Consider the following 27,351-nt stretch of genomic DNA (forward strand, 5'->3'; position numbering starts at 1 on the left):
GTGGGTCATGCCTGTAATCCTAGCACTATGGAAGGTCGAGGTGGGAGGATTGCTTGAGCCCAGGAGTTTCAGAGCAACCTGGGCAACACAAGGAGACTCTATCTGTACAAAAAAAAGAAAAAAGAAAGAAAAGAAAAAAAATTTAAGTTAAAGAGGGAGAGAGAGGAGGGAGAGAGAAATAAGCATTGGGAAATTGAAAAATATTTTCTTCTTTTGAAGAAAAAAATGAATTTCTTAAGAGGAAGCAACATTCAAAAATGGTAAAGTTAACCACCATCCAAAGATCTTACCTGACAAAATATATTACAACTTTTAATCCTTGATTATATGTAAGTAAAAGCCACAGAAATAACTTTAAATATGAAGAAAACCGTCCAAGGCCAGGGCTTGAGTATTTTTGTTATTGACTGTCCAACTCAGTCAGGTTCCTCCAGAATCTTTTTCAATGGGTAATGCAAGTCTTCTGAACCAGTTCTGAGCATCACCTAGAATTTTCACACATCCGTGACTCTTCCTCCTAGCCCTGAAGTAGTTGAGAGAGTTCTAGGTGAAACCATCCTATGCAGAAGAAAAATTTTTGCAGTGTTTTGTTTGGAAATTTCTTTGTTCTAAGACTATGTGAAATTCACCCTTTTTAGGAGAACTTAAAACCTATCAGTGCAGGCTGCTTAGTATCCAGAAATATTACTTATTTTGGACTTTGGCCAGGTTGGGTAGTGCTGAAAGTAACTGAGTGTCAAGTGTGGTTGGAATTAAAAGTTTGACCCTTTTATGTACCCTCAGAGGGAATCAAACATTAGTATTTGATTCGGAAAACCAGTTTTGAACTTGGTCAGTTTGACGGCTACAATCTGTTGTTTTCTTATCACTGATCTGTAAAGCATCTTAAAAGTTAGCATTTTAGAACTTTATCATATCACTTTTTAAGGAAATAAAACAAATTTCTGCTTGGTTCAGTGATGCGTCTTTAGTCTCAGCTACTTGGGAGGATCACTTGAGGCCAGGAGTTCAGGGCAGCTGTATGCTATGATCATGCCTGTGAATAACCACTGTGCTCCAGCCTGGTAACGTAGCAAGACCCAGTCTCTTAAGAAAAACAAAAATGGAAATAAAACAATTTCTAGCAAGGCATTTGTTTTTCTGAGAATATTTAAAAATACAAATATAGCTCAAAGAGGGAGACTTTTGTTGATACGAGTATTGTTTTCAAATACGTAATTGGAAATTTACAGTTTTAACAATTTTTGAAATATATAGTTCATTGGTATTCTGATTGCTGTACATTCACATTATTGTGTAACCATTACCACCATCCATCTGAAGAACTTTTCTCATCTTCCAAAACTAAAACTCTGTACCCATTAAATAATGACTCCCTTTGTTACCAGCCCTTGGTAACCACCATTTTACTTTATGTCTCTGTGAATTCGATTGCTCTAGGTACCTCATACAAATGGAATCATACGGTATTTGTCCTTTTGATGGGCTTATTTCACTTAGCATAATGTCTTTAAGGTTTTTTCATGCTATAGCATGTGTCAGTTTCCTTCCTTATTAAGGCTGAATAATATTCCATTGTTTGTATATACCAAATTTTGTTCATCCATTCATCATTGATGAACACTTGAGTTGCCTCCATTTTTTGGCCTTTGTAAACAATGTTGCTATGAACATGAGTGTACAAATGTCTGTTCGAAGCCCTGCTTATTGCTCTTTGGTAGAACTATGATTTGTTTAGACCTATATTATCAGTTTTCTTATTTAAAACACTGTAATGTGCTCCTTGTTTTATTATTTTCTTGTTCAATATCTTGTTTTGGGTGCCATTTCCTCTATTTTAGTATAGTTTTTCCACATAAATCTGTCTTCTTTCTTTAAGATCATAGAGCGGGTATTGAAAATATGAGGAATTTGAGGAATAATGTATTAAGGGCTCACGCTCTCTGGTAGAAGATATACAACTTTAGGGTTTATGTATTTCGCTCTCCCACCCACCTCCCACCCTAATCACTTTTTTGCTTTTTTGCTATGTCCCAGTTTCCACATCATATTCTTGTGTGTGTTTGTGTGTGTGTGTGTGCGCATGCATGTGTGTGTGTGAGAGAGAGAGAGAGAGTCTTACTCTGTTGCCCAGGCTGGAGTGTAGTGGCGCGATCTTGGCTCACTACAACCTCCGGCTCACTTGAACCTCCTGGGTTCAAGCAATTCTTCTGCCGTACCCTCCCAAGTAGCTGGGATTACAGGCGCCTGCCGCCACACCTGTTTAATTTTTTGTATTTTTAGTAGAGACAGGGTTTCACCATGTTGACCAGGCTGGTCTTGAACTCCTGACCTTAGGTGATCCAGCTGCCTTGGCCTCCCAAAGTGTTGTGATTACAGGCGTGAGCCACCATGCCTGGCCTCCATACCATATTCTTAGAATATCATACTAATCTACTGGCTTAGTAATCAGTTACTATAATACAATTGTTTAACTCAGAGTTAAACAATTAATTTTAGTGCCCATGATAGTTTAAGAACTTCACATAAAGATAAGAGAGCTTAATTTTAATTGGAAAAAACAATTTGCTGATATTATTTAGTCTTCACAGCTGGTATTAAGCTATATATCTGTTTTTAACACCAGACTTTCTCATGCTGTAGACCTGGGCTATTCAATACAGTAGCCACTAGCCGCATGTGGCTATTTGAATTAAAATTAATTACAATTAAATTAAACTTTCTGTTTCTCAGTTGCACTAGCTACATGTCGGGTACTCAATAGCTGCATATAGCTAATGATCACCATATTTATTGGGCAGCTCTGATACAGAAATTTGATCTGATTATTCAACTTCAAAGTTTGAGTCTTTTATTCTTTTTTCCAGCTTGACAGTCTTTCTCTTTTCTATCCTTCAAAAGCCTGTGAAATTTATTCTCTATCTTTAGGGAAGCCTAAGCTGTTTATAAAACATTTTGAGAATGCTTAACTTTTAAGAGTTAAATTAAGGTGTGAGATTTAGTAGAAATTGTGTGTGTTACAAGGGTAAAGGAAAAATTTTCATTGATTTGTGTTGAGATTGTGCTAAAGGATGAGTTCCTAAAGATAATACAAGTAAAATACAAGTGGCTGTGGCTTAGAAAAGGAAAGTGTATCTATTTAGTCTAAACTGAAGGCAGAGAAAGATACCGCAGTTGAATTAAGGGACCCTGGTGAGTCATAGTCAATACCTTTGATAATAATCATGCTGTTTTGTGTTCTGATAGGCTCAGAAACTGCATAGGTCAGCAATTTTGCTAGTGTTAAATTTTAAAATTGATGTTACTATACCTGAAATGTTAATTATTTTATATATGCTACGAATTTATTATTAGAACGTAATTCTTAATTGTTCTTACAAGGCCTGTCAAGTATTATTTGCTAGACAAAAATTCTTGTGTTTAAACCCACTAATTTGTATTCCATCCACCCAAAACTCTGACTTCCTAATCACAACTAGGAATTATACATTTCTGGTAATTTAGTTTTAACCATTTTGTTATACTAATCATTCTGTGTTTACAAGATATAGAACTTTCTGCATTGATGGAAGTGTGTTTAAATTGTATAGTAGTAGAAAATAGAGCATTACAATTTGATAAAATAAACATGTAAAGCATAAATCAGAGCCTTATAAGTTTCATGATCAAAGAGGTAGTTTTTAATTTTGTGACTATATTGTCCTCACTAGTAGTTCAGTAATTGGTCCAGGAGATGCATCTAAGTGAAACAAGGCAGTGCTATTTTGTAGGCACCTCTCATTTGTTAGCTGTAAGAATACAGTGATACTAGCAGTTGGTTTGCAGCATTAGAGATGTAGGTGAAGGCAGAGATTAAAATGCATGTTAAATTGTTAATGCTGACTGGAAAGAAAAAGATTGTTTTACATTTTAATATTTGTAATTTATATAAAGTTTTCTAAAAGTTACACAGTAAAGAATTACCCCCTTTATTCCATTTGGTTACATGTGTACTCGTATATATATTTTTAAATTTTGCCCCGGTAACTTTGCTATGTTAGAAACAAATCAAATATTTATTAGATTACATTATAAATGTTGAACTGGGCCACAAAAGTGGATTTCTTTTATTAAGATTGATAGAATGAAGATGTGAGAATGAATTGTAAGCTTGAAGTAAAAATTGCTTAAATTTTTTTTCCAAGAAGAAAGGCTGTGTTGTTTGGTGATAGTTGGGGACTGACTGAGCATTTTGGCTGTATTCCGAATTCTGCCACTGACTCACTGTGTTTTTTGGCAAGTAACTAACTTATCCTCACTGAAACAAGTTCTTGATTCTTTACTTCTCTGTGTGTAAAGTTAGCATAATAATATTGTGCTAACCTCAGATGGGTTGTGTAATGGTTTCCCACTTTAGAACTTTCCAGCATAAAAATAGTATGGATTTTCAGTGCCTTGCTTTTTAAAATAATTATTTCTAAGTTGTTGTTTATTAGGTAAGTATGTTAGACAATTTAAATGCAAAACAAAACTTTTACTGTACTTTTCAAAATATAGCAAACCTCATAAATTTTAGTTATATACAACATTTTAAGGACCGTACCCTATAAAGTATGAATAACTATTTTATTCATTTATTTTAGTGTCAGAAAAAAGAAGAATTTATTGAAAGAATTCAAGGTTTAGATTTTGATACAAAAGCAGCAGTTGCTGCACATATTCAAGAGGTAATATATACAATTTTATGTGCTATTTATGAAGCTTGTGGTGTATTTATTTATCTATCTCCTAAAGTACCTAAAAGTAATATAATAAGCAAGAACAAATCAAGACCAAATATAGATGAACCCTGCTTTTATACAAATTGTCTTCTCTTTAGAGATAGTTCCTTAAGTTTGGCACAGTGTTAACTACAAATATACTGTTGCCCTTATTCTATAGTGACATAGGCAGAAAGTGTTAAAAAGTCATAGTATACGCAAGAACAAATCAAGATCAAATAGATATGGAGCCTGCTTTTATACAAATTGTCTTGTCTTTAGAGATAGTTCCTTACACATGGCACAGTGTTAACTATAAATATACTGTTGCCTTTATTCTATAGTGACATGGGCAGAAAGTGTTATTTGAGGAATGAGGTATATGTCTTTGTTAGAATGGATTACAAAGCAGTAAATGGAAACAGCAGAAAGTGGAACACTGCTTGTAATTCAAAGCGATAGTGAGGTAAGATGACAAGCTTAGTATTGTCATTCTAGTGATTTTCTTTTGAATGAATAGACAGCATAATTTTTATTAAAGATATTACTTGAATTATAAACACATTAATGATTTGTAGCATTCATATAAAAACTTAAGTCTTGGGCATATTGTGCAGTGTCAAATAATTGAAATTAAAATTTGTTAAGATTCATTTTTTTTTTTTTTTTTTTTTTTTTTTTTTTTTTTTTTTGAGGCGAAGTCTCGCTCTGTCGCCCGGACTGGAGTGCAGTGGCCGGATCTCAGCTCACTGCAAGCTCCGCCTCCCGGGTTTGCGCCATTCTCCCGCCTCAGCCTCCCGAGTAGCTGGGACTACAGGCGCCCGCCACCTCGCCCGGCTAGTTTTTTTTTTTTGTATTTTAGTAGAGACGGGGTTTCACTGTGTTAGTCAGGATGGTCTCGATCTCCTGACCTCGTGATCCGCCCGTCTCGGCCTCCCAAAGTGCTGGGATTACAGGCTTGAGCCACCGCGCCCGGCCAAGATTCATTTTAAAAGCTATTTCTGTATCTGTCTATTCTTGGGCTTTTAATCTTATAAAGACACTTTAGAATTAGAGTATGTTAAATTTACATGTTGATTAGAAAAGGGAAAAGAAAATTTTTAAATAGTGAAAATTGGTAGTATTTAAAATATATATATATATTTTTTAATTTTTTTATTTTTTGAGACGGAGTCTCGCTCTGTCACCCAGGCTGGAGTGCTGTGGCCGGATCTCAGCTCACTGCAAGCTCTGCCTCCCGGGTTCACGCCATTCTCCTGTCTCAGCCTCCCGGGTAGCTGGGACTACAGGCGCCGCCACCTCGCCTGGCTAGTTTTTTGTATTTTTTAGTAGAGACGGGGTTTCACCGTGTTAGCCAGGATGGTCTCGATCTCCTGACCTCGTGATCCGCCCGTCTCGGCCTCCCAAAGTGCTGGGATTACAGGCTTGAGCCACCGCGCCCGGCTAAAATATTCTTTATTTAGAAGATTTTTGTGTTTTGTAATCTTTTCTCTTATTTAGCATTCGTAAAGCCCAGATTTCTTATCAGTAACATTATTGTCAACCATAAGCATATTAGTACTTTACAAGATGTAGTTTTATTGGTAGTCTCCCATTATAGAGACATATTTGCTTTACGCTAGTTACATGGTTTTATTTTATTCTGAATAAATGCTAAGTATTGCAAGTTATGGAATTTGCCACCATCCTTGGAAGTGTAATTATTTTTGCTATTATGAAAGTTAAAGCAAATTATTAGAATTATAGTGAGAAATGGAAGGCACTTATATAACTTTTCCATTCTTTTAAAAATCTTTATACTGGTAATCCTTTCTCCTAAGCTTCTGTGACAGTGTCATCTTCAGAATCTATAAAGACCTAGATATTCAATAACAACAATGCAATAACATATATCCTACAAGATTAAAAACCTTTTGCTCTTGAATTCAAGTACAATAAATTAAAAGTCTTATCTACAAAATTCAGTTGATTTTGTTAAAGAAGTTGTCAGGATATATCAACATTACTTTCCTTTAAGAATGCCTTGAGTTAAATATTAATATTTTATTTTTGTTGACTAGAAAATGAATATTAATTCATTTAAGGATTATATTTAGTTAAAAATAATTTTTATTTGTAGTGTTTTCATCATTAATTTCAAATGTTCTCCTTTTAACATCATGCTGGCTTTTCATATTTTATATGGGTTATATAATACTTGAGCTAATATTGTACTATAGTGGAATAGATTTTTAAGTATTAACCACTTTTTTGGTTGTTTATTTCGGTTACTTTTCTAAAGGTAACTCATAATCAGGAAAATGTGTTTGACCTGCAATGGATGGAAGTGACTGATATGTCACAGGAGGACATAGAACCACTCTTGAAAAATATGGCATTACATCTAAAAAGACTTATAGATGAGAGAGATGAACATTCAGAGGTTTGTAAATTTCTTTCAGTATATTGTGAAAGTCTGCTTTCCAAAAAGAAAATAGTAGCTTTAGGCAGTTTTCAGAAATGATACTATTTCTTAGAGGCGGGTAATACAGGAGTGTCTTTTTTTGTGTGGAACACAGGAGCCTGAAAGGATGTGTAAGAACCCCAAATTGCTAGTAAACAGATTGCAGTTAGGTTTTCTCTTCTCCTTTTCTTTTTTTTTTTCTTCAGACGGAGTCTCGCTCTGTGCCCAGGTTGGAGTGCAGTGGTGCCATCTCGGCTCACTGCAAGCTCCGCCTCCCGGGCTCACGCCATTCTCCTGTCTCAGCCTCTCTGAGTAGCTGGGGACTACAGGCGCCCGCCACCACGCTCGGCTAATTTTTTGTATTTTTAGTAGAGACGGGGTTTCACTGTGGTCTCTTATCTCCTGACCTCATGATCCGCCCGCCTTGGCCTCCCAAAGTGCTGGGATTACAAGCGTGAGCCACCGCGCCCGGCCTCTCTTCTCCTTTTCTTTTAAATTAACATTATTCTTTTGTTCCTGTGTGTTTTTCAAGTCATCCCCACAGCTTTGGCAACAATACAAAAGTGTGAAACTGAAAATATAGTTGATGTAACTGGAAAAATCATTGCCGTGAAGCTTAAGAATTTGCTTAAGGCTAATTTCTTAGTTTTATTGCCACATGTTGAGGTTGGAAAAGTAAGTTTTAATAAAAGGAGAATAACAGGTGTTCTGAATAAAATGTCCCACAAAAGATCTCAAATGAGGTGTGATTTTTAAAAAGAGAATTATTTTAAGTCTGTTAAAACAGAACTTTGCTTTTTAAAAAGAGTAAAAGTGTACCAAGTTTTCTATCTGCAGTGTCTGAAAGCAGTTTATAATTTTAAAGAGTCTAGACTTTTAATGCATGTGATGGTGGGTAATATTTTCTTAATAGCAGAGCAAAGTACTCTGCCATTCTGCAGAATGTATAGCTTTTATCAGTTTCATTTATATGCGAGAGACAGTTTTGAGCTTATTTGTAGAGAATCTATATCAATACTCCTGAGACCAGTGAAAGACTACATAGAGAAAATTCCTAAACATTTTTTTCAGAATAAAACTTTCTTGTCTCTGTAGGGATTAGTCAGTTCTGATGTGAATTTTCAATTTTTCTTCAGGCGTTAAACAAAAAGAAAATATAGGAGATAAACATTTTAAAGCAACAATTAAATTTTTTAAAAAGCTGGGATATTGAGACCAAAGGAAGGAAAGAATAAATTGGAAAACATTCCTACTATGCATCAGATTTATCCTGAAATACTCAGATCATTTCATTTTCAATCAGATTATTTAGCTATATGCTATCATTTTTTAGTGTCTTTTTACTGATCTATGCATTTTCTAGAATATTTATTTGTATTTCAAGTTGTTAAAGGTATTGCAGTAAGGTATCCTCCAGTTTCTGAGGAATTATTTCTAAGAATCTATACTTTTATTTTATTTTATTTTATTTTTTAAATTTTTTTGAGATGGAGTCTGGCTCTGTCGCACAGGCTGGAGTGCAGTGGTGCAATCTCAGCTCACTGCAACCTCCGCCTACCAGGTTCAAGGAATTCTCCTGCCTAAGCCTCCCAAGTAGCTGGGTTTCAGGCGTGCACCACCATGCATGGCTAATTTTTGTCTTTTCAGTAGAGACAGGGTTTGGCCATGTTGGCCAGGCTGGTCTCTAACTCCTGACCTCAGGTGATCCTCCTACCTCGGTCTTCCAAAGTAATGGAATTACAGGTGTGAGCCACTGCACCCAGCCTATACTTTGGTTTTATATGACTGATGGGTGCATATAAAATGTTAGATCTTGGGGTGGGCGTCTCAAAAAAAAAAAAAAAAGTTTGATCCCATTTAAGTGAATTGATTAATGCGGGGTGAACAGAATACTTATCATTACATGATTCTGGTAAACTAAAAGGAATATGAAATACTATATAGAATGATTGTTTGAAAAACCTTTTAAAATATGTTATCCTGCCAATTAAGCATTTTTGTTGAATTTGTTTTTCAAATAAGGAAGAAAAAGTCATACTCTTCTGTCTCAGATACTTGGGAAGCAACTTGCTAGCTGGGATAGGGTGGGGGAGAGATATCCAATCATCTGGGAAATTTTTTTCCCTCAATTTGGGCTACCAGTAGACTAACTTGAAAAGGTCATTTAAAAAATTGTGAAAAATGTTAGACAAATGTAAAGGTGGCATGTAAATGTAATTCTGTGTCATGTATTAGATTGAAACAAGTTCTTATTTAGAGTTTCCCTTTAACTTTTTTTTTCTTTTGATTAGCTTTTGTTATGATTGTTTCACTTCAGTCTAAAAAGTATATATTTGGTCACCCTTTTAAACATTTCTCTTTTGTGTTCTTAATGCTATAGAAAAAGTATGTCTTCAGTCCTCTCCTTTTACTAAAAACCAAATGGGGATTTTTAATGAATTTAAGATCTCTTTATTATCACTATTTATTTTATGCTAGACTTTGTGCTGTAAGTGTATAACAGTATACACTTGTATAACAGTATGTGTTATACTGTTTTATTAAATCTGCATGAAAACCCCATTTTGTAGATAAAGATACTTGAGCCCCAAGTAGTTAAGTAATTTGCCAGATCTAACTCCACTGCCTGTGGTTAGAAACATAATACTGTAATACCTTTGCCTAAATCCATGATTGTACTGGGCACATCTCTAATTTCTTTTCCTTAATAATGAGTTCTACAAGTAGAATTAATAGGTCACCTGTTTTTGTGTTTTGTTTTTTTTTGTCTTTAGCATTGATGTATCTTTTTATGTTCAGTCTTCAGTATATATTAAGAAACAACTGGTTTTTGCAAGGTCTTGTGCTTGGGAGCAAAAAAACTGACAAACTATTTCAAAAAAGAACCAAAGATTGTTATAGTCTAATAAGGAAGTTATTTTATTAAAATAATTAACTATAATAAAATTGTGAAAGTGATAAGTACAAAAAATAATATATATCATTTTTATATATATTCCTGTAGCATATAGTATATATTCCTATATATATTCTTACACATATGCTACAGGAGTGGGAGGGCATATGAAATTAGTTATGCTTTAAAAACATTTGCCGTCAGATTATTTTGTTTTGTTTGTTTTTGCATCAGACTATTTTGAAAGTGTATGGGAAACCTTGAGCTCAAGAAGTTACTGCCATTAGAAAAAAGTCAAAATATCTAAATAATCTTTAATGGAAAATACTCTGGGAACTCTTAAACCCTAAAATACTAGGTTTCTTTCTTTCTTTTTAATATTTTGTAATATGTAGTTCATTGACTTTTGGAAGTTCTTGATAGATATTGCCATTTCACCACCTACTAAGTTCAAATGTAGTGTCTGTCTCCTGTATTTTCTCCTGTTCTTAGTTTTGTGAATTGCTTAATTGAATATTTTTGAGCACCCATTTTTGTGTAAAATACTATGCTAGATAAAATTAGAGATTGAGAGATACAAAGGAGGTGTAAGAAAGATTGATTCTGGTTTATTGAGAAAACTACATTATTTGTAAGTACAAAATATGAGCTAGCATATAATTAAGTGCTAGTTTATTTGTGTATGAGACAAATATTATATACTTACTACTATCTGTCAGCTTTGTTAGAGTCAGGAGATGTTAGAAAGCAAGATTAAAGGTAATTGAGACAGTAAGAAAATATACAAATAAAAGTTGACTCCAAGTACATGGAGTCAACTATGAAAATTAATAACACTATTCACAGAGAGATAGGGAAGTTGGGATGAGCACACTGATAGAAGGATAGAACTGAATAGTGTCATTGTACATAGGAACCATCCTTCAAAAAGTGCCAAGAAAGGAATGTGATTTTTTTTTTCCCGAGTAAAAGAAACTTGTATATCTTTGAAGAACACTGAGAAAAAAGCCAATAAGAAGAAAGAAATTGAAATGTTTAAGTAAGGAATATGTATTAGCAGCAAAAAAAATGCATAAGAAGAAAGGAGTTAATCCCAGGTGGTTTTGTTTCTTTGGCAAATTGGAGGAGAGGTCATTTATTGGAAGTAATGATAGCAGTTTGCAGTTGGAGGCTTAAGTAGAGAAAAGGTAATACATTTACAGAGTCATCATAGGGAAATTTGAAAGGAGATCAGCAATATTTCAATAAAAGGATAGATGGGCAGTGGAAAGAGTTTAATTGAAAATGGATGGTAAGATCTGTAGTAGGACTGTGTAACTTCTTGTTTTTCTGCTAGAGCTTTATCATCTTGGAACAAAAATAGAGAAAACTGATGGTGGGTCAGGAAGATAACAGTGTTAGAGTCAAACTTGAATTTGAATCTCTGCTATCTGTATTATTGGTTGGGTGACTTTTGTTAAGTTATTTAATCTATATGAGCCTAAGTTTTCTCATGTCTAAAACTGGCATAATACCTCTATTGCAAATTGTAGTATTGGATGAGATCTTGTTGGAAAATCCCTCACAAGTTCTATAAATGTTAATTCCTTTTTCTTTTTCTGCAAAGAGTGAGTCAGTAACAGCACAGTAAGGATGACATTTAAGGGCCTAATTATAATTCCAGGCTGAGTAGAAACTAAAGTAGCCAGGAATAATCTTCTGGACTGAGTAAAAGCGGGGAGGAGTTGAGTGATTAAAGATTCAGGAGTAGGTATGGTGACATAGGAAAATGACAGTAAAGGAGGCATGCTACAATAGAAAAATTGCTTCCTTTGCTAGAGAAAACTGTATGTATTGAATAAGGAGTGGACATGAAATTAGTAGGGAGAAAAAGAAATGGGAAGTAACATTCTGAGATTCATCAACAGACATACTGGAATCGGAAAGCAATAGTTACAGGCAGGAAGGTAAGACAGACCTTGGTACAGGTGCTGAAATGTATCCTGAGGATAAATAAATGAATTGTGGTAGGTGTTAGGAAAAAAGAAAGTAATGATTCAGGGAAGGCAGATAAGACTTGGTGATGAAAAATAAAGCAAGGATGCTTATTTCATGATCCCAAGATGGTAACCCCACCCATTCTTTCTGGAATAGTAGTACAGCTGAAATTTCTATATAAGACAGTTTATTTGCTTGAGAAGTTTGAAAGAAAAACCTGAGAAATTGGTTTAGAGTAAGATAATTTACAGATAACAAAAGGAAAATTAGGGGAAGGGAGGAATAGGTACATATAGCCCTTAAAGTTTAGATTTAGGAAAATGAAAAGGAGGTTTGTGTCCCATGGAGGGGAAAGAGAGAGAGAGAGGAAGGGGGCAGAGAGGAGAGAAGAGGGGAGGGGAGGGGAGGAGAGGGGAGAAGGAAGGAAGGAAGGAGGGAAGGAAGGAAGGAAGGAAGGAAGGAAGGAAGGAAGGAAGGAAGGAAGGAAGGAAGGAAGGAAGGAAGGAAAGAAGGAAAGAAGGAAGGAAGGAATCTGTCTTTGAGATGGGAAGCAGAAGGAAGGAAGGAATCTGAAAGCGGAAGGAAGGAAGGAATCTATCTTTGAGATGGGAAGCAGATTGGAACTGCTATTAGAGAGAGCAGAAGATGTGGAGTTAGGCTGGCCTGAAGTCGTGGCATGTTAGCTAGCTGTGTGATTATGGAGAAATCAATCACTGTTCCTCAGTTACTTACTGCAGAGTAAAGAGATTAAGCTAAACCTTTGAGGTATTGTTAGAACCCTCCAAGAACCCTGTTCATAATTCAAGAGCAGTGCTGTCCAATTCTGCTGTGATGGCAAGATTGTATTTCTGGGCTGTCCAAGATTGTATTTCTGGGCTGTCCAAGATTCTGTTTCTGGGCTGTCCCAGTGCATACAGTAATGGCTGTGTGCACTTGAAATGTGGCTAGTGTGACTAAGGAACTGAATTTTATTTTATTTTATTTTTTTGAGACTCTCACTCTGTCAGCCAGGCTGGAGTGCAGTGGAGCAATCTTGGCTTATTGTAATCTCTTGCCTCAGCCTCCCGGGTAGCTGAGATTATAGGTGCGCACCACCATGCCCAACTACTTTTTTTGTATTTTTGGTTCATATGGGATTTCACCATGTTGGTTAGGCTGGTCTTGAACTCCTGACCTCAAATGATCTGCTCTCCTTGGCCTCCCTAAGTGCTGGGATTACAGGTGTGAGCCACTGTGCCCGGCCCAGAACTGAATTTTTAACTTAAAAAAATTTTAATCAAATAGCCACCTATGCTACTGGCTATTATATTGGACAACATAGTGCCAGCCAAATCACTTTATTTCTTTTCTATGTCAGCAGGTCTTTTATGCCTTTCCACCATTGGCTGTCTAATCTAATCATTTTCATCATAATTGATTTCTTTTGTTAAAAAAAACTAGAAAGGGAAAAAATAGCAAAGACATGGGATGAACCCCAAATGCCCCTCAATGATAGACTGGATAAAGAAAGTGTGTTACATATAAACCATAGGATACTGTGCAGCCTTAAAAAGGAATGAGATCATATCCTTTGCAGGGACATGGATGAAGCTTGACACCTTTATCCTCAGCAAACTAATGTAGGAACAGAAAAGCAAACACCACACGTTCTCACTTTTCAGTGGGAGCTGAACAATGAGAGCACATGGACACAGGGAGGTGAACAACACTCACTGGCGCCTGTCGGGGGAGGCCAGGTGGGGAAACATTAGGGAAAAGAGCTGATGCATGCTGGGCTTAATACCTAGGTGATGGGTTGTCAGGTGCAGCAGACTACCATGGCACACATTCACCTATGTAACAAACATGCATACCCTACCACGTGTACCTCGGAACTTAACAAATAAATAAATAAATAAATATAAAAAGAAAAAAACTAGGAAGGGAAAAACATAATTATCTTGTTTAGTATCATTTACTAAGTAGCTCATGCATGAACTGTTGAATGGAACTTTTAAGAATGACAACTAAATATGATAGTTAAGATGTTTTTGACCAATGAATTGTTTTTGATATCGTAGTGCAATTCTTAGACCTAGTGGATCTTGTTGATATGTTTAGTTTGCTAATACGTAGAATACTGAAAGTGATTCTGTGTGTATTTCTAGACTATCATAGAACTCTCTGAAGAGCGGGATGGTCTTCATTCTCTACCCCATGCCTCTTCATCTGCACAGTCACCCTGTGGTTCTCCAGGCATGAAGCGAACAGAAAGTCGACAACATCTGTCGGTGGAACTGGCAGATGCTAAAGCCAAGATAAGAAGGCTTAGGCAGGAATTGTAAGTTGCTGATTTTCGAGGTTCATTGAATTTATGTGGTCCCAAAGGTGACCTAAACAATATTTTTAAGCTTATGGAAATATTGCTAGCTTGTGTCAGTGTTTTCACAAGTATGTGTCAAAATAAGAAAAATAAGGAGGTTGGCATAAGGTTTTCCTATTGTTAAATCTTACCAATTTAAAGGATACCTGTTATTCTGGATTTATGGCCTTTCTAGCTTTCTAGTGTTAATGTATTTTTTTATTAAAATAAGGTCCTCCTTTGGCAAATTGGAGCTCTTAATTTTTTGTCTTACTTTCCTTGAAATCCAAATTACTAGGAACTACTGATGGAGACCAGTACGTCTAACTCTTTTAAAATTAATGTTTTGTACCTATTCTCCCCCCCAAAATTTAATGTTTTAAAAGACTGAGTTCTTGGCGTTATACTATTACCAAAAGATAGTTTCGTGTATGTGTCTTGCATTGAAATGCCTCAGTCACGTACTCAGTAAAGGTAAATACAGTCATGTGCCACGTAACGACATTTCATTTAACAGTGGGCCACGTATATGATGGTGGGTGGTCCTGTAAGATTACAATGGAGCTGAAAAATCCCTATCATCTAGTAATGCCTTGATGTTCCTGACCCTGTGTAGGCCTAGGCTAATGTGTGTCTTAGTTTTTAACAAAAAAGTTTAAAAGTAAAAGCAGAAAAGAAAAATGCTGATAGAATAAGGATATAGCCTATATGGCCAGGCGCGGTGGTTCACACCTGTAATCCCAGCACTTTGGGAGGCTGAGGTGGGCAGATTGCCTGAGGTCAGGAGTTCAGGACCAGTCTGGCCAACATGGTGAAACCCTGTCTCTACTAGAAAATACAAAAAAATTATCTGGGCATGGTGGGGTGCACCTGTAATCCCAGCTACTCGGGAGGCTAAGGCAGGGGAATTGCTTGAACCGGGGAGGTGGAGGTTGCAGTGAGCTGAAATGATGACACTGCACTCCAGCCTGGGTGACAGAGCGAGACACTGTCTCAAAAAAAAAAAAAAAAAGAATAAGGATATAAAGAAAGAAAATATTTTTGTACAGTTGTACAATGTGTTTACATTTTAAACTAAAAGAGTTAAGTTTAAAAATTTTAAAGTTTATTAAAAGCATGGCTGGTGCTGTGGCTCATGCCTGTAATTCCAACACTTTGGGAGACCGAGGCAGGTGGATCACTTGAGGTCAGGAGTTCAAGACCAACCTGGCCAACATGGTGAAACCCTGTGTCTACTAAAAATACAAAAATTAGCCAGGCGTGGTGGTAGGCACCTGTATGTAGTCCCAGTTACCTGGGAGGCTGAGGCAGGAGAATCGCTTGAACCCAGGAGGTGGAGGTTGAAGTGAGTTAAGAGCACAGCACTGCACTCCAGCCTGGCGGACAGAGCGAGACTCTGTCTCAAAAAAAAAAAAAAAAGTACCATTTTTAGTATTTTACACCCTATTTTTACTGTACCTTTTCTATGTTCAGATATGTTTAAAAACACAAATACTTACCGTTATGTTATGGTTGCCTATGGTATTCAGTACTGTCACATGCTGTATAAGTTTGTAGTCTAGAAGCACTAGGCTACACCACATAGCCTACGTGTATAGTAGGCTATTACCGTCTAGATTTGTGTAAGTACTATATATGCTCGGTGATGTTTGCCCAGTGATGAAATCACCTAACTCGTTAGAGTGTATTCCCATACTTAAACGATGCATGACTGCATTCAGATTTGGATAGTGCTGATGAAATTTTATTTTTTTAATTTTAAAAGACCATTACAGAAAACTAAGTATAAATGTTACATAGGCATTCCTTGGTGAACCACAAGTAAAGATGTGATCAGTCTCTGCTGGAGATTTGTTTTTATTTTGTACTTTTAAAAGAACAAAGGATTTTTGTTGTGGCGGCTTTTTTTTTTTTTTTTGGTTTGGTTTCTTGGAATTTGAGCTTCAGAATATAGATTTTAAGTTTAAAACCACAATGTAGCAATTAAATTTATTTGCTGATTATTTAAAGTAGTTAAAGAAAGTGACTGAATATGCAAGGTAGAAAAAATATTGCAGTACATAGGAAAATTTGAAAATAAAAAATAACAGCTTTCATTTGTGGATGTCTGCATTATTATGTATCTATTGAAATGAACATGCCCAGGATATTCTATAAACAGCTGCACCAGGAAAATTAGGGAAGAGATTGCTGTTATTAGTTTGACTGGCAGTTAATGGATAGTCTAAATAGTGAACACTAGTTTGTTCCATATAATTTAGCACAATTTCTCCAGTCTTTAGATAAAGCCTGCAATTAGAACCGTAATGATGGCTGTGAATTTGTTTAAGGTTTTGCACTATGTTCGAATTTAATTTTTAAATAAAATTTACTTGTACATAGAGTACATTAAAATTCCAAACAACTTGAGGAGATTGATGAAATTTGGTTTTCTAATACTGATTAGAAAATGTAAATGGATATTTTTAATGGGTAAATAAATGTGCCAGTATTGTGAGAAGTATTCCCAGTAACTAGCTTTTCAACAAATACCATCTAATATCTTCATTGCCCTTTGAAAATGTGTTTCTTTATGGATTTCTTCTATTAAAAAGAAATAAATCTCCTATTAGTTCTTTTTATTGGGACAAATCTCTACTAAAGTGAATGAAGTGCAGAAATCATGGTCGACAAAAACGGCAGGTTGCCTTATACTGAATGGAAACTATACAATAAGTAATTACAACTAGAAAGTGCAAATTAACAGCATACTCATTTATGGGGCAGTACATTATGATATAATTGCTTTTGATTTATAAACATATAGTGTAAAAGTATAATTTGTGATATGGGTGAAAGAAGTAATTTTTTAATTTAAAATAGTAATTTCACTTTTATGCAGTAGTTAATATTACCAAAGAGTTCCTTTAACTCTGCCTCCATAAATCCCATGTTTTGAAAGAATTTTTCTAATATAAACTCTTCGTTATTTTTCAAAAAAATAAAAGCCTTGAGATATAATTGAGATATAATTCGCAGGTCAGAAAATTCATCCTTTTAAAGTGAACAATTCAGTGGTTTTAGTCTATTCATAGAGTTGTGCAGTCATCACACAGCAATTTCTTGTGGGTTTTTTCTTGTTGTTGTTGTTGTTTGAGATGGAGTCTCGCTCTATTACCCAGGCTGGAGTGCAATGGCGTGATCTTGGCTCACTGCAGCCTCTGCCTCTTGGGTTCAAGCAATTCTGCCTCAGCCTCCTGAGTAGCTGGGATTTACAGGTGTGCACCACCACACCTGGCTAATTTTTTTTACTTTTAGTGGAAATGGGGTTTCACTATGTTGGTTAGGCTGGTCTTGAGCTCCTGACCTTGTGATTCACTGCCTCAGCCTCCCAAAGTGCTGGGATTACAGGCATGAGCCACTGCGCCCGGCCCACACACCAATTTCACGACATTTTCATCACCGCAAAAAGTAACCCCGTATTTAGTAATTGTCACTATCCATCCCCCTTTGCTGTCAGCTCCTGGCAATCACTAATCTACTTTCTGTTTTCATGAATTTGCCTATTCTGGACATTTATTGTATACATTGTATGTATAAACGAAATCATACAGTACGTGCCTTTTGTGGCTGGCTTCATTTACTTAGCATAATGCTTTCCAGGTTCATCCATGTTGTAGCATGTATCAATACTTTATTCTTTTTAGAGTTGAATAATATTCCACTGAATGGATATACCACATTTTGATTAACCGTTTTTTGGTTGATGGGCATTTGAATCCAGTTTTTGGCTATTATGAATAATGCTGCTATAAACATTCAGGTGCATATTTTTGTGTAGACATCTGTTTTGAATTCTGTGTGTTAACATACATGAGGAATGGCCAACATTCAACATTGTGAACATAATTAATGCCACTGAATTATATGTTTAAAAATGGTTAAAATGAGGCAGGGCATGGTGGCTTAAGCGTATAATTCCAGCACTTTGGGAGGCTGAGGCAAGAGGATTGCTTGAGCTCAGGAGTTTGAGACCAGCCTGGGCAACACAGGGAGACCCGTCTCTACAAATAATTTTTTAAAATTAGGGGTGTGGTGGCACGTGCCTGTGGTCCCAGCTACGTGGGAGCTTGAGGCAGGAGGATCACCTGAACCAGGAGATCAAGGCTGCAGTGAGCTGGGACTGCACCACTGCACTCCAGCCTGGGTAGCAGAGTGAGACCCTGTCTCAAAGGGGGAAAAAAAAAAACTTGAAAAAATTCTGAATACTTCTGGGTCCAAAGCAGTTCAGATAAGGGATACTTAACCTGTTTCAAATGCCTTTTAACTTGTAATGCACTTTTAGAAATCTGTCCCAAAAGCCAGGCACAGCAGTGCGCACTTGTAGTCCCAGTTACTTAGCAGGCTGAGGTGGAATTCTTGGGCCCAAGAGTTCAAAGCAAGGCTGGGCAACATAGTGACACCCTGTGTCTTAAAAAAGAAAAGAAAAAGAAAACTGTCCTGAAATACACAGGATTTTATGTATAGTAATGAGCTTATTTACTAAAAGATTATATAGTACAATGAAAAATGGAATCCATTTAATAGGGTATGGTTTCTCTAGCAAAGGGAATATTTTTCTACCATTAAAAATTATAGTTTTGGGCTGGGCACCATGGCTCATGCCTGTAATCCCAGTGCTGTGGGAGGTTGAGGCAGGAAGATTGCTTGAGGCCAGGAGCTCAAGACCACCCTGGACAACAGAGTGAGACCTCATCTCTACAAAACATTAGCCAGAAGTGGTGGCGCATGCCTATAGTCCCAGCTATTCCAGATGCTGAGGCAGGAGAATCACTTGAGTCCAGGAGTTCAGGGTTGCAGTGAGCTGTGATCATGCCACTGCACTCCAGCTTGGGCATCAGAGTGAAATCTTGTCTCTTAAAATATATAAGTATGTATATTTTTAATAATATATTTTAAATAATATAAACATTATATTTTATAATATGTATTAATATATAATGGTTTAGAAAAATGTAAGGGCATGAGGAGATTAGAACAATAAATTGTTTTATACAGTGAACATTTACTTTATTATTAAAGAACAGAAGGTAGAAAAGTAGAGATAGTAGTGGAGGCTTATTTTAAGGTGCTTGATTGTGAAGGAGAGAGAGAAAATGGAGATTAGAAGTAAAGCAATTCTAAGAGAAAAACTAATAGAAGAAATTTGAGGATGTTTATAGGCTGAAACCAATAGAGAAGTAAAGATTTTAGTATCTTACGGCAATTGGAAGTAATAATTTCCTTTCAGCCATTGTAAATGTTGAAAATAGTTGGAGACCCTTATAAGTCTCAGACACAGGTAGAACTGCCTTGCATAAAAATTCTTAGCTTAGGCCGGGCGCAGTGGTGCATGCCTGTAATCCCAGCACTTTGGGAGGCCAAGGCAGGTAGCACCTGAGGTCAGGAGTTCGAGACTAGCCTGAGTAACATGGTGAAACCCCATCTCTACTAAAAATAAAAAAAAATTAGCCTGCATAGTGGTGGGCGCCTGTAATCCCAGCTACTGAGGCAGGAGAATTGCTTGAACCTGGGAGGCAGAGGTTGCAGTGAGTCAAGTTCCTGCCATTGCACTCCAGCCTGGGCGACAGAGCAAGACTCTGTCTCAAAAAAAATTCTTAGCTTAACTGTCTGTGACTGCAGAGAGTGAGGAAGAGAGAAAGAAGAGTGGAAATAGAAGGGGTGGAGGGCAGGAAAGATGAAAAGAGAGAAAGAGAAAAATTGTATTACATACTATGAGAACATCAGCCATTGAGGTTAGCCTTTGGAAAAAGGGAAGAGGTTTGATTAATGGCATCTAATTATATAAATTCCTAATGTCTATCTTTGTTTTCTCTTCTAGATTAGGGTTATGGCTAATACTGTGTTCAACTAGTTATTTAGTAATGATAATACATTTATATTAATGCAGATGATGATCGCAGTTTTCAAAAATAATATACTTAATGAATATATTTTTGCATTTAAGGGAGGAAAAGACTGAACAGTTGTTGGATTGTAAACAACTTGAGCAAATGGAAATAGAACTCAAAAGGCTGCAACAAGAGGTTGGTACCTGGAATATCTATTATTTAGGACCACCAAGTAATTGGAAATTGATTTTCTTCCTTGTAATTTACAACCTTTCCTTCAATGCTTTATATAAATAAATGAGGTTACTGAGGCTTCAAGAGATTGGATGATTTTTTCAGAGTCTCTCTCTTCAAAAATGCCAGAGCCAAACTTTCTTCCATGTTAATGCTGTTCAAACTCTGCTAAGATTCAAAAGAGCTACTTAGGACTGGGGTAGTTCCAGATTTTTCTTTTTGATGTGTTTGGCTTCTGTGGCCTTGGAAGCTAGAACACCTCTACTGTAAACGATGCTCTTTATGTGTATCTCTCTGTGTCTCTGCTCCCTGATAGTGCTTTATACGAACTGATGTATGATAGAATGCTTTTTGATTTTTTCACTCTTTTCCTATTAAATAAGATTTAACAAATTTTAAAAGTATCTTTATTTTACAGCAGCTTCTTCTTTTTTCACCTTAAACCAAGAGTAATTAATAGTTCACTTTTACAGTCACTCTAATGTTTCATTTTTATTTGAGATTAGTGTGTGAGCTCTTTAATCCATAAGTGCTAAGGATTAGGATAAGGCTGGATAGTTGTTTTTTTCCCTTAACTTCCCCATACCTGCCATTTTAGATGCAGGGAATACTGTAATTGCCGGATCATAAACTGGGACCTTCATAGATAAATGAGACTGGTCTTCACAGTCTTTATTTCTAGACATGCTGTGGCTGCTTTTCTACTTGTTGGCAGCAGGGTTTTTTTTTTTTTTTTTTTAATGTATGTTGGTTCTCTCTAAAGCAGTAGTTTTCCGTCTTTTTGGTCTCAAGCCTCCTCACCACTCTTAAAAATTAATGAGGATTGGTTGAATATGGATTATATCTATTGGTATTTATCATATTAAAAACTAAAACTATGAATTTTTAAAAACTTAAGTCTGGCCAAGTGCAGTGGCACACGCCGGTAATCCCAGCACTTTGGGAGGCTGAGGCAGGTGGATCAAGAGGTCAGGAGTTCAAGACCAGCCTGGCCAACATAGTGAAACCCTGTCTCTACTAAAAATACAAAAAATTGCCCACCCGCCGCACGTACTAAGGAAGGCGCACAGCCCGCCGCGCTCGCCTCGCCGCCCCGCGTCCAGCTCGCCCAGCGTCCGCCGCACCTCGGCCAAGGCTTCAACAGACCACACCAAAATGCTGTCTCAAATGGAGCACGCCATGGAAACCATGATGTTTACATTTCACAAATTCGCGGGGGATAAAGGCTACTTAACAAAGGAGGACCTAAGAGTACTCATGGAAAAGGAGTTCCCTGGATTTTTGGAAAATCAAAAAGACCCTCTGGCCGTGGACAAAATAATGAAGGACCTGGACCAGTGCAAAGATGGCAAAGTGGGCTTCCAGAGCTTCTTTTCCCTAATTGCGGGCCTCACCATTGCATGCAATGACTATTTTGTAGTACACATGAAGCAGAAGGGAAAGAAGTAGGCAGAAACGAGCAATTCCCTCCTCCGTGATAAGAGTTGTCCCAAAGGGTTGCTTAAGGAATCTGCCCCACAGCTTCCCCCATAGAAGGATTTCATGAGCAGATCAGGACCCTTAGCAAATGTAAAAATAAAATCTAAACTCCCATTTGACAAGCTGAGAAAGGAAAGTTAAATACCAGATAAGCTTTTGATTTTTGTATTGTTTGCATCCCCTTGCCCTCAATAAATAAAGTTATTTTTTAGTTCCGGAAAAAAAAAAATACAAAAAATTAGCCGGGCGTGTTTGTGGGCACCTGTAATCCCAGCTACTCAGTAGACTGAGGCAGGAGAATTGCTTGAACCCAGGAGGTGGAGGTTGCAGTGAGCCAAGATCGCGCCGTTGCACTCCAGCCCAGGCAACAGTGCGAGGCTCCGTCTCAAAAAAAAAAAAAAAAAAATTAAGTCACTTGGGTTGGGTGCAGTGGCTCATGCCCATAATTGTAGCACTTTGGGAGGCCAAGGCAGGTGGGTTGCTTGAGCCCAGGAGTTAAAGACCAGCTGGGGCAACATGACAAAACCTCATCGCTACAAAAAAATGAAAAAATTAGCTGCACGTAGTGGGGCACACGCTTGTAGTCCCAGCCACTTGGGAGACTGAGGTGGGAAGATCACTTGAGCCTGGGAGATCGAGGCTGCAGTGAGCTGTGAATGTGCCAGTGATCAGCCTGGGTAACAGAGTGAGACCCTGTCTCAAAAAAAAAAAATCATTAAAAAAATAACCCATTTCATGTTAGACTCCATCTCTAAAATAAACAAATAGACTGGGCGTGGTGGCTCATACCTGTAATCCCAGCACTTTGGAAGGCCAAGGCAGGCAGATCACTTGAGGCCAGGAATTCAAGACTAGCCTGGGCAACATGGCAAAACCCTGTCTCTACTGAAAATACAAAAATTAAGTGGGTGTGATGGTGCACACCTGTAATCCCAGCTACTTGGGAGACAGGCACAAGAATCGCTTGAACCTGGGAGGTGGAGGTTGCAGTGAGTTGAGATTGTGCCACTGCTGCACTCCAGGCTGGGTGACAGAGTGAGACTCTGTCTCAAAAAAAAAAAATAGGCAGATGAATACATAGGTATTTTAATGAAATAACCATTATTTTCCAAAACAAAGAATAATGAAAAGAATGGTACTATTTTACATTTTTGCAGATCTCTTTAATACCTTGCTTAATAGATGACTACCTAGATTCTCATAGCTGTTTCTGCATTTAGTCTGTTAAGATGTCACACACAGGCCGGGCGCGGTGGCTCAAGCCTGTAATCCCAGCACTTTGGGAGGCCGAGACGGGCGGATCACGAGGTCAGGAGATTGAGACCATCCTGGCTAACCCGGTGAAACCCCGTCTCTACTAAAAAAATACAAAAAACTTGCCGGGCAAGGTGGCAGGCGCCTGTAGTCCCAGCTACTCGGGAGGCTGAGGCAGGAGAATGGCGTAAACCCGGGAGGCGGAGCTTGCAGTGAGCTGAGATCCGGCCACTGCACTCCAGCCTGGGTGACGGAGCGAGACTCCGTCTCAAAAAAAAAAAAGGTGTCACACACCATGTAGCCTCTGGAAAACTTTACTGTGCCCTCATGAAAGAATGAAAGTGAAAAAGATAAATAATGTCTTAGTGTTATTATGAAAATAGTTTTGACCTTCTGAACTCCCTGAAAAGGTTTCAGGGCCCACAGAAGACCCTGGATTACACTTTAAGAACTACTATCCTAAAAGATTACAATAAGGCTTTTAAAAGGTTGGATTTTAGTATTTGTCTCAAATGACATTAATATATGCACTAATGATTTTACTTGGAAGCTTTAAAAAAATGTCAGCAAGATTTTGGTATGTCACAACATATCTATAGAAACTTTACTTCTATACAGTAATTAATGATTTAGTAATATTGTTCACCTTTTCTGTATTTTTACCATCCTTTATTTTAAAATTAACTTTTTCACCATAAATTAATTGCAAATGGTTGTGTTACATAGATGTTAGCTTATTTTAAAATATCCTGAATATTTTTTACATTCCTGACAGAGAATATATTTTAAAAATATGAGCATAAATGTGTATATATATATGTTTAAAATACTTCATTTTTTTAAAAAAGGCTTTAAAAAAATTTTAGTAACGTATCCAAGATAATGAAAAAAAAAGTTTATATCTCCCCATTAAAAAAAAAATTTAGATATAATTTACATATCATAAAATTCACCTTTTTAAAGTATGTAATTCATTAATTTTTAAAGTAAATTTATCAGCCAAGTGCAGTGTCTCACGCCTGTAATCCCAGCACTTTGGGAGGCTGAGGCGAGTGGATCACCTGAGGTCAGGAGTTTTGAGACCAGCCTGGCCAACATAATGAAACTCCATCTCTACTAAAAATACAAAAATTAGCCCGGCATGGTGGTGGGAACTCAGCTACTTGGGAAGCTGAGGGAGGAGAAGCACTTGAACCTGGGAGACGGAGGTTGCTGTGAGCTGAGATCACACCATTGCACTCCAGCCTGGGCAACAAGAGTGAAACTCTGTCTCAGTAAATAAATAAATTTATCATATTGTGCAACAAAGAATAACAACTTGATAACGGAAAATAATAATTAAAATATACTTTTAAATTTTTATTTAGAACATGAATTTGCTTTCGGATGCTCGCTCTGCCAGAATGTACCGAGATGAATTAGATGCACTTCGAGAGAAAGCAATCAGAGTTGATAAGCTTGAAAGTGAAGTCAGCAGATATAAAGAGAGACTACATGATATTGAATTTTATAAGGCAAGAGTTGAGGTATGTTGCATAATTAACCATGATTTTTTTTTCTGTGTTAGAATTTTAACACATTTAAAATGCAGTTAATAAACATGAGAAACTCTTGAAATGGTGAACAAACAGTAAACACATTTGGGTATGTTTATTTTATGATAGATTAGCATATTGCTTTTAGTTAGACTTCTACAAAAGGGACCTGTGGATATTACTAGTTTTATTGAACTCTTTGGGGCTCTTCTTTTATTCCTTTCCTTAGCATCATATATAGAGCAGACCTTTGAAGTCCTTCTTATAGTCAAAATATTTATTTCTATTAATTTCAAACTTTTTCCCAAAAGTGAAAGCAAAACATATTTCAGATTGCTTCTTAATTGAGATCACTAAATTAAGATTAATGAGCCTCTATATATGCAAACAAATGAAAAAAATTTTTTCTAACTTGATAGTTACAGTTCAGTGTTACATGAAGTTGAGTTTGACAAGAATTTGATAAGTCAGGCTGGGCAGAGTGGCTCATGTCTGTAATCCCAGCACTTGGGAGGCCAAGGAGGGCAGATCACCTTAGGTCAGGGGTTCGAGACCAGCCTGGCCAACATGTCAAAACCCCGTCTCAACTAAAAATAAAAAAATTAGCCGGGCATGGTGGCACATGCCTGTAAGCCCAGCTACTCAGGAGGCTGAGGCAGGAGAATCGCTTGAACCCAGGAGGTGGAGGTTGCAGTGAGTCGAGATCGTGCCACTACATTCCAGCCTGGGTGACAGAGTGAGACTCTGTCTCAAACAAAACAAAACAAAAAAAGACTTTGACAGGTCTTGTATCTTTTTCTTCTTTCTCAGCTAATTTCCTCTTTATCTGTAAACAGGAGATTTTGGTCAATTTCAGTAGTAGGATAAGAAGGAAAGAGTATACAAAATCAAGAAATGAAAACATAAGAGAAAGTAGTTAGAACATTTTAGCTTGAAGGTTACCAGTAAGTAGACCCAATAGGACTGTAGAGATAAAGTACATATTAATTATTTGCCAGTTATTTAAGGCGTGTGTATGCATGACACTGTTAAGGGATTCTCATGAATATCACTGTCTTAGTATACTTTTTCTAGACTTTAGTTTAGAAACCATAGGTATATAACTTAGCAAGATAGAATTATGAACTCTTATCTTCAAAACATATGCAGGGACTTTTAAGGATTTCCTCAAGGTGTATTTATGTAAAATATTTATTAATAGAGCCTTGGTTTATGATTTATGTGAGTTCTGATTCAAGTCTTGGTATTTTACTGCAAAAACCTCAAGCCCTTCACTTCCAAGTTATAGCTCAAAGTACAGAGAAATATTTAAATCTATTTCAGTCAATACATTAAGCTTTGATTCCATGGAGAGTTGTATCTTAAATATCTGGAAGACTACTTGTACTTAGTTAATTCCTTATCTTTGTGACTGAGGAAGTTAAATATGCCCCGACAATTTAATGTGAAGTTATAGTAGTATTACATATCTTAAGTACTGAGTGTTTTGTTTGCATTCTGGGGTAAAAAGCCAATAAAACATTAATTGTATTTCTATTAGTAGGTTTAGTCATGCATAGAACTGTTGATAAAGATGGCTTAATGTTTTGTGGTAAGCTTTATGTTCCATAACTTTAAAAAATTAACAGATATTAACACATTTGTAATAAATGTTTATAGGAATTAAAAGAAAACAATCAAGTTTTATTAGAAACAAAAACCATGTTGGAAGACCAACTAGAAGGAACTCGTGCTCGTTCTGATAAATTACATGAATTAGAGAAAGAGAACTTACAACTAAAAGCTAAACTTCATGATATGGAAATGGTAAGTTTTAAGAGATAGATCAGTTACATGGCCTCTAAGGAAAACTTTTCAAGATTCAGCTGATTTCCTTGTATTGGCAAGGATGGCTAGTGTCCTTGAGGCTTTAACAGAGAAGAGAGAGCTAAATAAGTTAGATGCCTCCAACTTTATATAAATATAAAAGTAGTAGAAATTTCTGCTTTTGTTACAGAAGCATGTTACTTACTAATTTTGTCTTCAACCTTTCAATACCACAGTAAATAAGCTATTGTGTAAACATGTCTTTAAAAATACAGAAATCTGTTTGCTAAAATTTAGCATTGGTTCATAATTCTTTTGTTATATCACCAAAATAGTGTGTTGACTATGAAGAAGAATTTTCATTGTGTCCCCAAAGATCAGCTTAAAAGGATGTCAGACACTTAATCAGTATAATTACCAGTGATAATTATAAATGCCTTCAAATTATAAATGCCTTCAAAACAACAATTTAAGGAACTCATAATTATGACTAAGTTTCTGATAAATAAAAGTTGAGTAATAAAGTTTTTGCTTGAAATTGTACTGTTTCTTAGCCTTTTTTCTCTCCCTAATCCTTGCCAATAAAAAAGGAACGAGATATGGATAGAAAAAAGATTGAAGAATTAATGGAAGAAAATATGACTTTGGAAATGGCACAGAAACAAAGTATGGATGAATCATTACATCTTGGCTGGGAGCTGGAACAGATATCTAGAACTAGTGAACTTTCCGAAGGTATTCCCAATTTTTTTTTAATTTAAACAGATAATTGAATCA

The 27,351-nt window shown here is 36.5% G+C and overlaps 1 protein-coding gene and 1 pseudogene across 2 annotated transcripts in view; both read left to right on the plus strand.

Annotated features, from left to right (window-relative positions):
- LOC104660219 (girdin-like) overlaps positions 1–27,351 on the plus strand; it is a 131,602-nt gene that overhangs the window by 45,939 nt on the left and 58,312 nt on the right. Inside the window, 7 exon segments of the mRNA XM_030921233.1 lie at positions 4,623–4,706; positions 7,021–7,161; positions 14,203–14,375; positions 20,383–20,461; positions 24,601–24,759; positions 26,428–26,574; positions 27,165–27,309. Coding sequence (XP_030777093.1) covers positions 4,623–4,706; positions 7,021–7,161; positions 14,203–14,375; positions 20,383–20,461; positions 24,601–24,759; positions 26,428–26,574; positions 27,165–27,309 — 928 coding nt within the window.
- LOC115894276 lies at positions 21,525–22,195 on the plus strand (annotated as a pseudogene). The gene has a single exon (XR_004054360.1). The product of XR_004054360.1 is annotated as a protein S100-A10 pseudogene (transcript).

Source organism: Rhinopithecus roxellana, chromosome 17, assembly GCF_007565055.1.
Source record: "Rhinopithecus roxellana isolate Shanxi Qingling chromosome 17, ASM756505v1, whole genome shotgun sequence".
NCBI lineage: Eukaryota > Metazoa > Chordata > Mammalia > Primates > Cercopithecidae > Rhinopithecus > Rhinopithecus roxellana.